At 33.6% G+C, this 13,676-nt stretch overlaps 1 protein-coding gene across 2 annotated transcripts in view; it reads left to right on the top strand.

The window, feature by feature from the left end:
• Positions 1-13,676, top strand: part of mmp13b (matrix metallopeptidase 13b) — a 25,409-nt gene extending 11,733 nt beyond the window's left edge. The window contains exons 1-11 of one of the 2 annotated variants that reach the window (XM_087284467.1): positions 3,284-3,731; positions 4,244-4,901; positions 4,973-5,211; positions 7,631-7,779; positions 7,872-7,997; positions 8,497-8,652; positions 8,739-8,859; positions 9,338-9,471; positions 10,378-10,537; positions 11,615-11,718; positions 12,777-13,676. In XM_087284467.1, coding sequence (XP_087140593.1) covers positions 4,806-4,901; positions 4,973-5,211; positions 7,631-7,779; positions 7,872-7,997; positions 8,497-8,652; positions 8,739-8,859; positions 9,338-9,471; positions 10,378-10,537; positions 11,615-11,718; positions 12,777-12,877 — 1,386 coding nt within the window. In that variant the 5' untranslated portion in view covers positions 3,284-3,731; positions 4,244-4,805 and the 3' untranslated portion in view covers positions 12,878-13,676. Of the gene's footprint in view, positions 1-3,283; positions 3,732-4,243; positions 4,902-4,972; positions 5,212-7,630; positions 7,780-7,871; positions 7,998-8,496; positions 8,653-8,738; positions 8,860-9,337; positions 9,472-10,377; positions 10,538-11,614; positions 11,719-12,776 lie in introns of those variants that run through there. The other variant, XM_087284468.1, reaches the window with a different exon arrangement.

Raw genomic sequence — 13,676 nt, 5'->3', positions numbered from 1 at the left:
GGTGCAGAACGCGCACTCTTGAAACAGTCACCTTTTGTTCGTTTTACTACATGCACATGCAGCTTTTTGGTCCAGATAGAGCCAGACGTGAGCCAACATGCTGCGACAACACAGTTGAGGTTCATCTGCGCTAATTGTTTTTCGTCAACTTGGTGTTTCCCAGCCCAAAATGGGAAAGAGTGTGGTCCTACTAAAGTAGGGGTATTTCCACTGAAGGAACTGATCTCAGCTTTTGGATCTCATCATCTCATCACTCTCATCATCAATCTCAGTGTGTGTAGGAGTTCATTGCATCTTTCTAGCTGAAATAGAGCATGTGTAAGTTTTGGCCCTCAGTCAAGATAGAGTTGAATTACATGGATATCATCATCATCTACTTCAACAGCACTTTTTTCTTTAGTCAGTGTTTTTATTGTACATGTCTTCACTTGTTCAGAAGAACAAAGACAAAGACAGATGAACAATGGTAACACTATTTAAAGTTGTCCTTGTTACACATTCCATGTACTTTCTATATTAATTACAATTAATTATGCCTAACTTGCATAACTTATGGAAGTAACCCTGGACCTTACATTCATCCTAACCATATAGTAAGCAGGGGTGGATTCCAGCGAATAAGCAATTCCAGCCACAGGGACCAAGTCCTGAAATGCACACTATATTTATCTATATTTATTTAATGTTTATTTATATTGCTGTTGTTTTATATGACTCAATCTTCAACATTTTAAGTTAATGCAATCTCTAGATTTTAAATGATTAGTTTTCTCAAAATAAATTTACAAGTAGGTAGGTTTTTCTAAATTTGACTGCTGGACTGCTTCCTGATGGATATTTTATTTTGTAATATTATTATTACTATTACATGACATTACATTATTATAATAATTTTATATTCGATTGTACATTAAATACTATTTAATTACGTTAAAATTGTCCTTTAAAATATCTTTAACTCCTGCCGTACAAAATACAGTAGAAAACTGTAAAAGTGTCATTTATACTTCTAGATATTTATTGGGGGCCCCTAGATTTCCTGGGGCCCAAAGCGGCCGCCAACCTTGCTTATTGGTTAAATCCGCCCCAGAAGTACATGTAAAGTTTGCTGAGTAATTAAAGGAATAGTTACACTGTATCAAAGACACCTTAAAATAAACTTATTTAGATATGTCATCATTTGTAATTAATTTAATGTAAAAGTGATTTAAGTATATATAATATATTTTGTAGTATTTGGTAATAGTTATTATTATTATAATTACTATTTTTCGACTGTTGCTGTTTTTGGGTGAATGCTAAAAAAATAGGTGGACGGTTATTATATATATATATATATATAAATAAATTATTTAAACTAAAATATTATTTAGCTGCTACACTAATAAAACAGAAAAATATTTTTCCCACATAATCTCCCTCTTAATTTTTTATCAAGATAGCTTCTTCCTCTTGCAGTTCTTGTTGTTTTCGGATTTTTTGAATCTGTGTGGGAGCAAACCATTTGTTTATTGTTTAATTTTTTAAGATCTTCTTCTCGTTCATAGCTGAAAGACAGATGATAAAAATACAGACTGGCAGAGAAAAAAACAGAGAAAACCCCACCCGTACTGTTTTTTACATATCTTCTTTAATCACCTATAATTGCAAAAAAACAGCTACTTTGAAAACATTGTGCAGTGTGAAACCAGTGGGTATTTTTTATGTGTGTGTGTGCCGTGTTTTAACAGTGATACTTAAATCAGTGTTATCAGACATCCAGACACCTGTCTACCTAATAATGTGTGTATTTTATGTAGGTGTGGCGTAGAGAAGTTACATTTCAAGAATTCTGTCTCTCCATTATACTGTTAAATGGGTGACAGCTGCCATTAACAGGACATGTCCGCACTTGTGGTCCTGGAAATATATTGCCCCATGGACATAAAACAAGTTCACGCAGCTATAAAAAAACAAGTTTAAAGACCAACATAATAAATGAAGAAAACACAATAGTTCATAAAACTGTTTTTGTGTTCTTTTAAATGGATGCATGCTGGACCACAAAACCAGCAGATTGACTGTTTTTCATGTGATGACGCTGCAGAGCTCCGAAAAAGTCCCTAACAGCTCTGCAAAACATCCAGGGCTGTTTTTGATCACACATTACTATACAGAAATCTGGGGTAGTCAGGTTCAAGGAGTCAGTTTTAGGTTCAGTCTGTATAAAATCAAAAAGTATTTTGCACATATTGTTAGCCTTAAAGTAAACAAAAATTAATCTTAAAAAAAATATTTCTCCTGCTTGTTTAATCCAATTATTTAAAATTAGTTGAAACAACACAATTCTGTAGTTTTTTGTGGACAACCCAATTTTCTACTTAAATTTGTATAAACAATTGAGTTCGCTTAATTGATTTGTGTTGGGACAACATAGGAATTGTGTGGAACCCAGCATTTTTTACAGTGAATTTATATGTGCAAATTAATTCATTAAGGAAATAAAAACAGTCTGTTTTGGTAATTTGAATCTCTGGAATGGTAGCCTTTCTCTGATGATGCCAGTTTGGCAGTTTGTGCAAAATCTGATTAGCCACACCCTTCCAACCATTTTTGGTTTATACTTCTGCGTCAAGCGATCGCTGTAACCCATGGCGCATGCCTTGCCCGAAGCCATGCATTTATACTTCTGCGTGCTATTTGTGTTGCTCTGCAACACTTCTGAAATGCTAGCTGGCAGTAGATTGTTTCATGTTCCTCTGTGTCGAGCTTCTTCACAGGTGTTTTGTTTTTTCTGAACGCTAATGTACAAGTAGCTAAAACTCATTCAGAAGCGGGAGCTGGTGTACGTGCAACAGCTTTAATTATGAGGGAAACACAAAACATCTTGAGCTCCTTCACGAGACTTGTCACTTATAAACACTCGCTCCATCAGGTTCGTGGCTCTCAGCACCGCCCACACTCGGCACAGCTACCAATCCGACCAATCGGAGAGCTTGTGCTACGCGTTGTTCGGCGTCAGCATCGGTGTCAGACACGCCGAGGGCTATGCAAACACACAAAGGCTGCGCCGGACAATACGCATGACGCAGAAGTATAAACCACCAACCAGCCTAAAATCAGTTTGATCCGATTAGAAGATGAGAGGAGTACAAAAATAAACCCCACCCTCAAATAGTCAGTTTCATTGTGAAATATGTCAGCATACTGATCTTAAAAAATAAAAACTGAAATATTGTGAAATTTATAACAATTCGAAAAATCTTTTCTATTTCATAATATTTATAATATAATTAATTCCCATGACGGTAAAACTAAATTATCAATATATCTGAATATAGTCTTTTCAAGAATACAAATCCTTTGTAATGTGCCATAAAATAAGCATTGTTACTATCACTTTTGAATCTTTAAAAATGCCCTGGCTAAATAGAATTAAAATTTGTCAGTAAATGTTATTCATCTATTTCCATCAGTTTGATAAGCCATTAGCACCCTTACAAAAAATAACCATAATTTTATTGTAGTAATAGAGTGGTGACATTAAAAAAGGTATTACTTCTTGCAAATAAAGCTTTAAATAGTCTAGCTCCTGTTTGTCTTACCAACCTTCTGACTCGCTACAATCCAACTCACACTTTAAGATCTCAAAACTCAGGGCTTCTAGTAGAATAGCAAAGTCCACTAAAGGAGGTTGAGCCTTCTAATATGGCTCCTAAATTCTGGAACAGCCTTCCTAATAATGTCCGAGGGTCAGACACACTCTCTCTCTCTCTCAGTTTAAAACAAAGCCTTATCATTTTAGTAAAGCATATACACAATGCATCACATAAATGTAGGATGCCTAAAAAAGGTGTCTTTAAATTGGAATTTTATTAACCATGGTTTTCTGGTGTGTTAATATAGCATGTAAATAGTTCAACTTTAACTGAAAAGCTGTTTTCTTCTGTTCAACACAAAATAAGATATTTTTGAAAAAGGTTGGAAACCAGTAACCATTTACTTCCATAGTATTTGCTTTTCCTACTTTGGATGTCAAATATTGAGAGGCAGTAGTATATATTTTTATTTTTATGTGAAACACCATCCGTCTAAACTACTGTATGGTTTGGTGGAGGAAAACAATAGATTTTTGTGGTCACCATAACTAAAAAAAACAAGTTTTTAGTATATATATATATATATATATATATATATATATATATATATATATATATATATATATATATATATATCATTTGTCAAGCTATGGGTAATTTGTCAGAGCATGTAATAGAAATTGTGTTGTAATTGATGTTTTGATAACCCCTAGTCTGTGTACTCACTATTCTCTGCTAAATGTTCTCCATATTTCCTCTTTAATGTGTGCATACAGGTTTAGAAGTCATATGCCAGGTCAAAACCCAACGGCTATGATTCATAATCCTACCCGGCAGTCTGGAAGAAAAAAATAGTCACCTGGATATGAATTTCAGAAATAGATTTCTCTCATATATTTAAATCACACATTACCAAACCCGAGCGGCTTGTTGCACATCAGACTGTAAAATCAACCCAGGTGACCAAAACAAAAACAATAGTCATGCATGTCAATTTGTTAAAATGACCAAAAATGAGTCAACAAGTCAGTCTGAGCTCTGCAGCAGTGACTTCATTGCTCACTCAGGTGTCCTAAAAGTAGATTTTAACCACATTCTGCTGGCTGCGCGTTTAGAGGAAGTGGCAGATTGCCCAAGGTACTTTTTACATGAATCACTAACAATTTTTGACAGGACGAAGCACTATAAAAATGCCTTTTAGACCCAGCACAACATCATACGGCCAACATGGAGCTTAAAACTGTTCTACTATTGGTGATCGCTGCATATAGTTCAGCAAAACCCATTTCAACTGAGGAGAAAGACAAAGCTGTGTTAGCTAAAGTAAGACGAACTTTCTTTAAAGGATTTTGCTTGTTGGTTTGCATGTTTAAATGTGTTTTTTTCTGTCTTAGAAATACCTTCAAAGGTTTTATGGCATGCCGGCTGGTCTTCAGCGACCGGGAAAGTCGTCTGATCTCATGCAGCAGAAGATCAGAGAGATGCAGGAGTTTTTTAAGCTGGAGGTGACTGGAAAGCTGGATGACAAGACTGTGGAGCTAATGGAAATGGCTCGCTGTGGAGTTCCAGATGTGGCTGAATATAATCACTTTCCTCGAGATCTCAAATGGAAAACCACAAACGTGACCTTCAGGTTTGTGTTTGTTCTAAAACTCTGTTCACACTGTAAAAAAAAAAGAAAATACTGGTTGTCTTCAATTTTTAAACTGAATTAAATTAAGTTTATATATATTAAAATTAACGGGGGGTGAATAATTATGACTTTAACTGTGTGTGTGTATATACATAAATAATATTTTACTAGATATTTTTCAAGACACTTCTATACAGCTTAAAGTGACATTTAAAGGCTAAACTAAGTTAATTAGGTTAACTAGGCAGGTTAGGGTAATTAGGCAAGATATTGTATAACGATGGTTTGTTCTGTAGACCATCGAAAAAAATTTGCCTAAAGGAGCTAATAATTTTGTCCTTAAAATGGTGTTTAAAAAATGAAAAAATGCTTTTATTCTAGCCAAAATAAAACAAATAAGACTTTCTCTAGAAGAAAAAATATTATCAGACATACTGTGAAAATTTCTGTGCTCTGTTATAAACATCATTTGGGAAATATTTAGAAAAAAAAAATCCAAAGGAGGGCTTCAACTGTATTTATAATTTATTTATTTGAGCTTATATTATATTAAATTGACTTAAACAGCGGCAACGCAGTGGCGCAGTGGGTAGTGCCGTCACCTCACAGCAAAAAGGTCGCTGGTTAAAGGCTAAATTTTTCGTAGTGTGTGAGTGTGAATAAGTGTGAATGGATGTTTTTCAGGTTTGAGTTGCGGGTGGGAGAGCATCCGCTGCGTAAAACATGTGCTGGACACGTTAATGGGTTATTCCGCTGTGGTGACCTCGGATTGATAGGGGGACTAAGCTGAAAAGAAAATGAATGAAGGAATGACATAAACAGTAACTTATAAAATTAAGTTAGAACATAATTAACTTTGTTTAATAAGTTATAATCAACTAAAAACATATTGTCTTGACTATTTATTACAGTGCATCAATTAAAGTGTTTAATCTAATTTATTCCATGATGTAGTGATTAGTTGAGCTGGGAAATATTTTTTAGCTTATTATTATAAAAACAAACATATTGTAAAAGCAAAAAGCATAATATGGACATAAAAAAAGCAGATTTAGAAAGATTATTTTAATAAAAAATTCATTTAGGCTGCAATGGCCATGCTTTTTTTCAGAAGTTGCATGTAGATTGATGCTTAGTTATCTATTATAATAAAGAAATAAAATCATACAGGTTTGAAACTACCAAAATGAAAAATCTTTTACTTACATTTGTGTCAATTTTATTTATTTATTTATTTATTTATTTATTTATTTTTTGTTTAATTTAATAAAAATTATTATACATTTATATTTACATTTATTCATTTAGCAGACACTTTTATCCAAAGCGACTTACAAATGAGGACAAGGAAGCAATTTACACAACCAAGAGCAACAATGAATAAGTGCTATAGGCAAGTTTCAGGTCTGTAAAGTCTAAGAAGGGAAGTATTAGTAGTATTAGTATTTTTTTTTTTTTTTTTGGTACAGTTAGTGTGCATAAAAGAAAAAATCATACAGGTTTGAAATGAAACAAATGTAATAAAAAGATTTTGAGTATAGAGTAAAAGAGTAGATTTAGAGTAAAAGTTCTTTATTTATGTATTTTATTTTTAAATTTGTATTTATTTAATTTTATATCTTTTTTTTATATTAAATTGAGGGGCGTCATGGTGGCACAGTGGGTAGCACAATTGCATCACAGCAAGAAGGTTACTGGCTTGAGTCCCTGTGTTTGCGTGGGTTTCTTCCGGGTGCTCCGGTTTCCCCCACAGTCCAAAAACTGTGGGGGAAATGAGTGTAAGAGTGAGTATGGATGTTTCCCAGTGATGGATTGCAGCTGGAAGGGCATCCGCTGCGTAAAACATATGCTGGATAAGTTGGCGGTTCATTCCGCTGTGGCGACTCCTGAATAATAAAGGGACTAAGCCGACAAGAAAATGAATAAATGAATGATTAATTTTAAATACTTTTGTTCAAGACATAATCCTCTAAATAAGAAACTAATACTGCAAGTAGGTTGTGGTAAATGTTTAATGAGTAATTCATTGACTCATGTATTCATTCGATTCGTTCAGAAGACTGATTCATTCAGCATCTGCCTGCATTAATTGTATTAAAATAGATCAATCGACAGCCCAAGTATATATATTAAGGGAAAACAATAAAAGGATGCAGATATGGACAGTTTGGACAATACCAAAAACCAATAACTCTTTACATTTGAAAGCCGACAATCGATATATGATGCAATAAATATATAAATCATTTTTATAACTCTAATTTGCTAAATCAAAACACGACAAAATACAGTGCTCAATTGATTCTATTTAAAAAAAACTAACTTTTTAGTTTTTTTAGCAATAATTCACAGATATTTATCATATTTAAAAGGAAACATATAAATAAAGCAACCAATATATTGTTCATTTTATTCGCAGGATTCTGAACTACACTCCTGATCTGAAGAAGAAGGTTGTGGACAGAGCCGTAAGAAAAGCACTGAACGTCTGGAGCAAAGTGACCCCGCTGAGATTCACGAAAACGTTTGATGGAACTGCCGACATCATGATCAGCTTTGGAACAAAAGGTACCACCGTTTGTGTCATTTATGCAGGATTCACTGCAGGGTGTTTATCCTTTCTTCAAATCCTCATACGTTTTTGTATATGTGAATGGCAGAACATGGAGACTTCAACCCGTTTGATGGACCTGAAGGTCTTCTTGCTCATGCGTATCCTCCTGGAATCGGCATTGGTGGTGATACACACTTTGACGAGGATGAAACATGGACTGAAGACTATCATGGTACAAAAGGAACCAAAACAGTCACACATTCATTCATGTATCTGGTTTACGAGGACCTCTACCCCTAAACAAAACCCTCACAAGAAACCTGAAGGAAATTTTGAATGTCAAAAGACCTCGTTATGTATGATTTTTTGACCATTTTGAATTACGAGGACATAACACATGTCCTCATACACCACATTAATGTAATACAACTACATGCTATCATACTATTTTGTATCCTTGTAAACCACATAAACTTGTACACACATACACACACACACACACACACAAAGATATATATAGTTGAGGGCAAAATTATTAGCCCCTTCTGTGCAAATATTGTTCCTTTTCAAATATTTCTCAAGTGAAATTTTACAGATTAAAGTTATGGATATTAAATAGATGTTTGTTTGTTTTTTAAATGTAAATTTTTGTTAGTTTTTTTTATTTTATTTTTCATATTCCATTTTATTTACCTACAACTATATCATTGCTTTTATCCTGTTGTTTGCAGCGTTCAATCTGTTCCTGGTTGCGGCTCACGAGTTTGGTCATGCTCTCGGTATGGCTCATTCGTCAGACCCTGGATCTCTTATGTACCCGGTTTACTCCTACGCCAAAGGTTTCCCTCTCTCCGAGGACGACATTGAGGGCATCCAGTCTCTCTATGGTGAGCAATACACCATTCTGACCTACAGATCACTCTATAAGTCTTTGCAATCCTGATTTAACCATCTGATTTATGTGAATTAAAAGGTGAAAACCCAGACCATGAAAAATTCAAGCCTAAACCGATTGCTCCAGAGAAATGTGACCCTGAACTGAGTTTCGATGCCATCACTGAACTGCGTGGAGAGACTATTATTTTTAAAGACAGGTGAAACTTTTCACTGCTGTGGTAAAGCTGCCTGCTCTATACAGATTTGAACTCTATTAACATTTTTGTGGACAACCTAATTGTTTTATGTTCAATTAATGTTTGTAAAAACTAATAAGGTAACTTATTTCCTTCATGTTACTCTTCATTTCTTCATCAGTTTGTGTTAGGACAACATTGGGAATTGTGAGGAACCCATCATTTTTCACAGTGTATTATTATATCCTACTGCTGGGTTTAACAAAATTTCTTAACGTTGTCCCAACAAAAACTGATTAAAAAAAACTTAAGTGTTTTTTATTTATTTATTTATGTATTTATTACAAATTTAAGTGGTTTAAGCATAGAACAATTCAGTTGTACCCAAAAAAAATCCGATAATTGTGTTTTTTCAGCTCATTTTAAATAGGTTGTTTAAACAAGCAGCACAAATCTTAAGTGCAATATGTGTTTTTTGTGTTATTATTGTTGTTGGCAGGTTTTACTGGAGGCTGCATCCAAATATGCCTGAACCAGAACAAACCCTCATTAAAAACACCTGGCCTGAAATACCAAACAAAGTAGACGCTGCCTATGAGAACCCAGAGAGAGATGTGGTCATCATATTCAGCGGTCAGTTTGGAGATTTTATTTATTAATCACGCATTTATATTGCTTATCTTTTGAAAAACTCGCATCATTTAGAGCATTTACAACTAACACTTTTAACTTTCAATTTCCCGGTAACACTTTAAAAGACCAGCACATGAATAATGATGTACTAACATGTACATTACAAGTAAATAAATGTGTAAATCTTTGTGTCATGACTTTACTTGGAGGGGCACATTATCATTAACTCATTCTCAACAACTTGTGACCTCCTGTGTTTAAACATTATAGATATGCTAGCCTGATTTCATGAGGAAACTATTTTACAGTTGTCAATTTAGTCTCTAATTTGTACGAATTTGTTCATAATTGTACAATTTTGAAAAGGAGATGTGGCACCCAACCCCACCCCTAACCCAACCGTCATTGGCGGATAAGCAAATCATACTAAATTGTACGAATGAGCTTGTATGATTTCATACAAATTAGCCACTAAATCAAAATTGCTATGAGATAGCGTTGTATATGCACGTTTACATTGAAAAACAATAGAAAAGTGTTTTGTCTACATCAAAAAGGACAAACAGAGGAATTCATAAGTAATAATAATGTGCCCCTCCAAGTAAAGCTATGACTTATGACATAACAATATATTAATAGGCCATGAGTTCATGTTGGTTACATTTAGCCTAAACTAAAGTGGTAATTAATACATTAATTACAAAACATGTACTAACAAGTAATTAAGGTAGTCATTATTCACACACAAACTCATGTTGTAGTACAATACAATAATAGTAACAATAAAGTAACATTTAGTTTTTATATTAGCAATAGCATCATTATTCATGTACAGTTTATTGTTAAGTGTTACTCATTTTCCTGTTTGGTTTACTCAAACATGTTCATGATTAAAACATATTACAGGTATCAAAATGTGGGCTCTCAATGGCTACACTCTTGTTGACGGCTACCCAAAATACATCCACAAACTTGGCCTCCCGAAAACGGTCCGCAAAATAGATGCTGCTGTCAACATCCGAGATACGGGCAAGACTCTTCTGTTTGTAGATGAAGAATACTGGAGGTTTGTTACTATCTTATGGAATTATATACATACATATATATATATATATATATATATATATATATATATATATATATATATATATATATATATATATATATATATATATATATATATATATATATATATATTTATTTGATGAATTTCTATTTTCTGCATGATTAGCATATTCTAAAAAAAGCTAGTGTGTTCTGTTTTGTCTTGTTTGTTGGCTGTATTGTGTTTTTTATCTATTGCTAGGTTTACTGGGTTTTCTATCTTATTCCTCTGGTCTTTCTTGATTGTAAAGCAGTTTGGATCAATTGGTAGTTGTGTGAAAGTGTTTTATAATACTTTGCAGCAATTTTACAGTTATTTACTGCAAAAATGACCAGTAAAATACCACATACATTCTTTACAGTTCACTACATTAAAATGCACTGCATTGTGGGTTATTTTAAAACTTTTACTGTAACTTACTGCATATTAGAAATTTGCGGTATTCTACTGTTATCAAAGTAATCAAGTACTGCTACTGTAGTTAAAGACAAAATGAGACTGTTAATGAAAAAATGAATCCGTTGTTTGGAGTTTATTAAATTCCATAGTAATAAATACTAAAAAAGGATTTGTACTGCTAAAAATGCTCATTCTGTAAATTTAAAATGCGGTAAAGGGCATTTTATTTTTAAAAGAAGTTGTTGTAAGGCTATTTCACTATAAAATTAAATTGTGGTAGGGCCCTGCTACTGTAAAACACATTTACAGGTAAGTTACTGTGGTACCAGTAAGTTACTGCAAAATATTATAATTATTCGGACATACTACTCGGCTTGCATACTGATTTTAGCGTACTATATAGTATGGAAGTATGCGGTTTCGGATGCAGCAAGTGATTCTTCTTTTATAAATAGATAAAATAATTGGTGTTTGGGATGCAGCAAGTCCAGAGAGTGTGATTTTGTAAAAAACTGGCTTTATCAAACAGAAATGGCTATTTTTTTTAAACAGTTTTTCATATCTTATCAAGTGGATAAATTAAATTCAATCCAAATAAAACCCAAAGTCTAAAAAAACCTGATCTGATCTGATCTGCAGTTTTGATGAGCAGACAGGCACTATGGACACTGGATACCCACGATCCATTGAGGACGACTTTCCTGGAATAGGAGATGAAGTGGACGCCGCTGCTTATCATTACGGTAACTTTCGCATTGTGTAAAGTTCACCCGAAAGTGAAAATTCTGTCATCATTTATTTGTTTGTTCCAAATCTATTTAAATTCCTTATTTCTGTTTACACAAAAGAACATATACAAATGAATAAGATTAAGTTATAAACCTAAATCTCATGTTTTTAATGATTCTAAAATGAAAACATTAAAAAGGAAATTTCGTTAGTATTTTGGGGTTGTACTTTGACCGAAAAATTGAATCTTTTAATATTTCATCGAATGATTCTTCATATTAAATATGCCTGACAAAATTAACTGATGTTACAGAAAGGCGTTTTAATGGATGTCTTCTGTAAATCATGTTTAAAAGTATTATATTTTGCATTGAAAAAACACAACAGGATACACTCACACAGGAACACGAAACACAATAAAATAAAAACCTAAAGCTGTATATTAGATGATTATTTAATGCTATAATGCTTAAACCCCATTTTGATCTTTGACCTACGTATTTATTAAATTACATCAATTATTTTTGCCTTTTTAATTTATTTTTATTGGATATTTAGGTTTATTTTATCCTAAATTGAAATGACAATTATTTCTCTGCCAACTATTGGAAAATTTTTAACAAATAATATTTTGAAGAATGCTGCAAATCAGCAGCCATTGACATCGATAGGATTTTTTCCTCCACTGTAAAAAATGCTGTTCTACAAAATTCCCTCATGTTGTCCCCTCCCCCCCCCAAAAAAAAAAACAAACAAACAAGATAACTGAATGGCTTTTACAAATTTAAGTGGATTGAACATAAAACAGTTTTGTCTTTCCAAAAAATGTGAAAACAAAAGAACTTTGTTGTTTCAACTCATTTTAAATAAGTACTTTGAACAAGCAACAAAAGTCATTTCTTAAGTGTACTGTGGAAGTCAATGGCTAGTTATCAACATTCTTTAAAATATATTATGTTTGACATAAGAAAACCACTTTAGATGGTGAGTAAATGTTCATTTTTGGGTGAACTATCCCTTAAATACAGACACCAATGCATGAATGTTAATAACTGTTTGTATTTTTTAACAGGATACTTGAACTTGTATCATGAACATACTCAGTTTGAGTACAGTTACAGCGCAAGGAAAGTCGTTCGCATCATGAGGGCAAACTCCATACTCAATTGCTGAGCACTTACAACTTTTTTTCAATTCTGTGTAAATTAACATTCATTTTTAGGTTGCACTTTATTTTACAGTACTTGTACTTAATGTGTAAGTAGAAGGAACTGGGTTATAAAAGGTCCCTACAGGTCAAGGGTTGGTATAGAGATTGACCAAGTATTACCCAATTTATGTAAAAACTAAGTTCATATGAAACATTCATTCATTTTCCTTCGGCTTAGTCTCTTTATTTATCAGGGGTTGCCACAGAGGAATGAACCACAGACTATTGCGGCATATGTTTTACACAGCGGATGCCTTTCCAGCTGCAACCCAGTACTGGGAGACAACCATACACTCACATTCACACACTACATACAATTTAACCAACCCAATTCACCTCTACCGCATGTCTTTAGACTGTGAGGGAAACTGGAGCACCCGGAGTAAACCCACACGAACATGATGTAAACATGCAAACTCCACACAGAAATGCCAACTGATCCAACTGGGACTCCAACCAGCGACCTTCTTGCTGTGAGGCAACAGTGCTTATCACTGAGCCACCATGCCGCCCTCATATGAAACAGTAGTGTAAAATAAAGTGCGACCCATTTTTATGTGCTTTCAACTACTGAGCTGGCAAATCAGTAGAACGTCTCTGTGATTTTATTGTTTATATATTTATAGACTATGATTCTGGAATCATAGTAGCACTAGATTCTGCATATGCATCCAATGGGAGGCGAAGAAAGTGATTGAAAAACTGTTATGAGAAAAGCCAAAAAAACACTGTTAATAAATGAATTAATACAACCTTTGAAAA

This window comes from Danio rerio, chromosome 15 (assembly GCF_052040795.2).
Source record: "Danio rerio strain M-AB ecotype USA chromosome 15, GRCz13ab, whole genome shotgun sequence".
NCBI classification, from domain to species: domain Eukaryota; kingdom Metazoa; phylum Chordata; class Actinopteri; order Cypriniformes; family Danionidae; genus Danio; species Danio rerio.
Note: the sequence above shows the minus strand (reverse complement) of the source record. Positions and strands in the feature narration are given on the sequence as shown.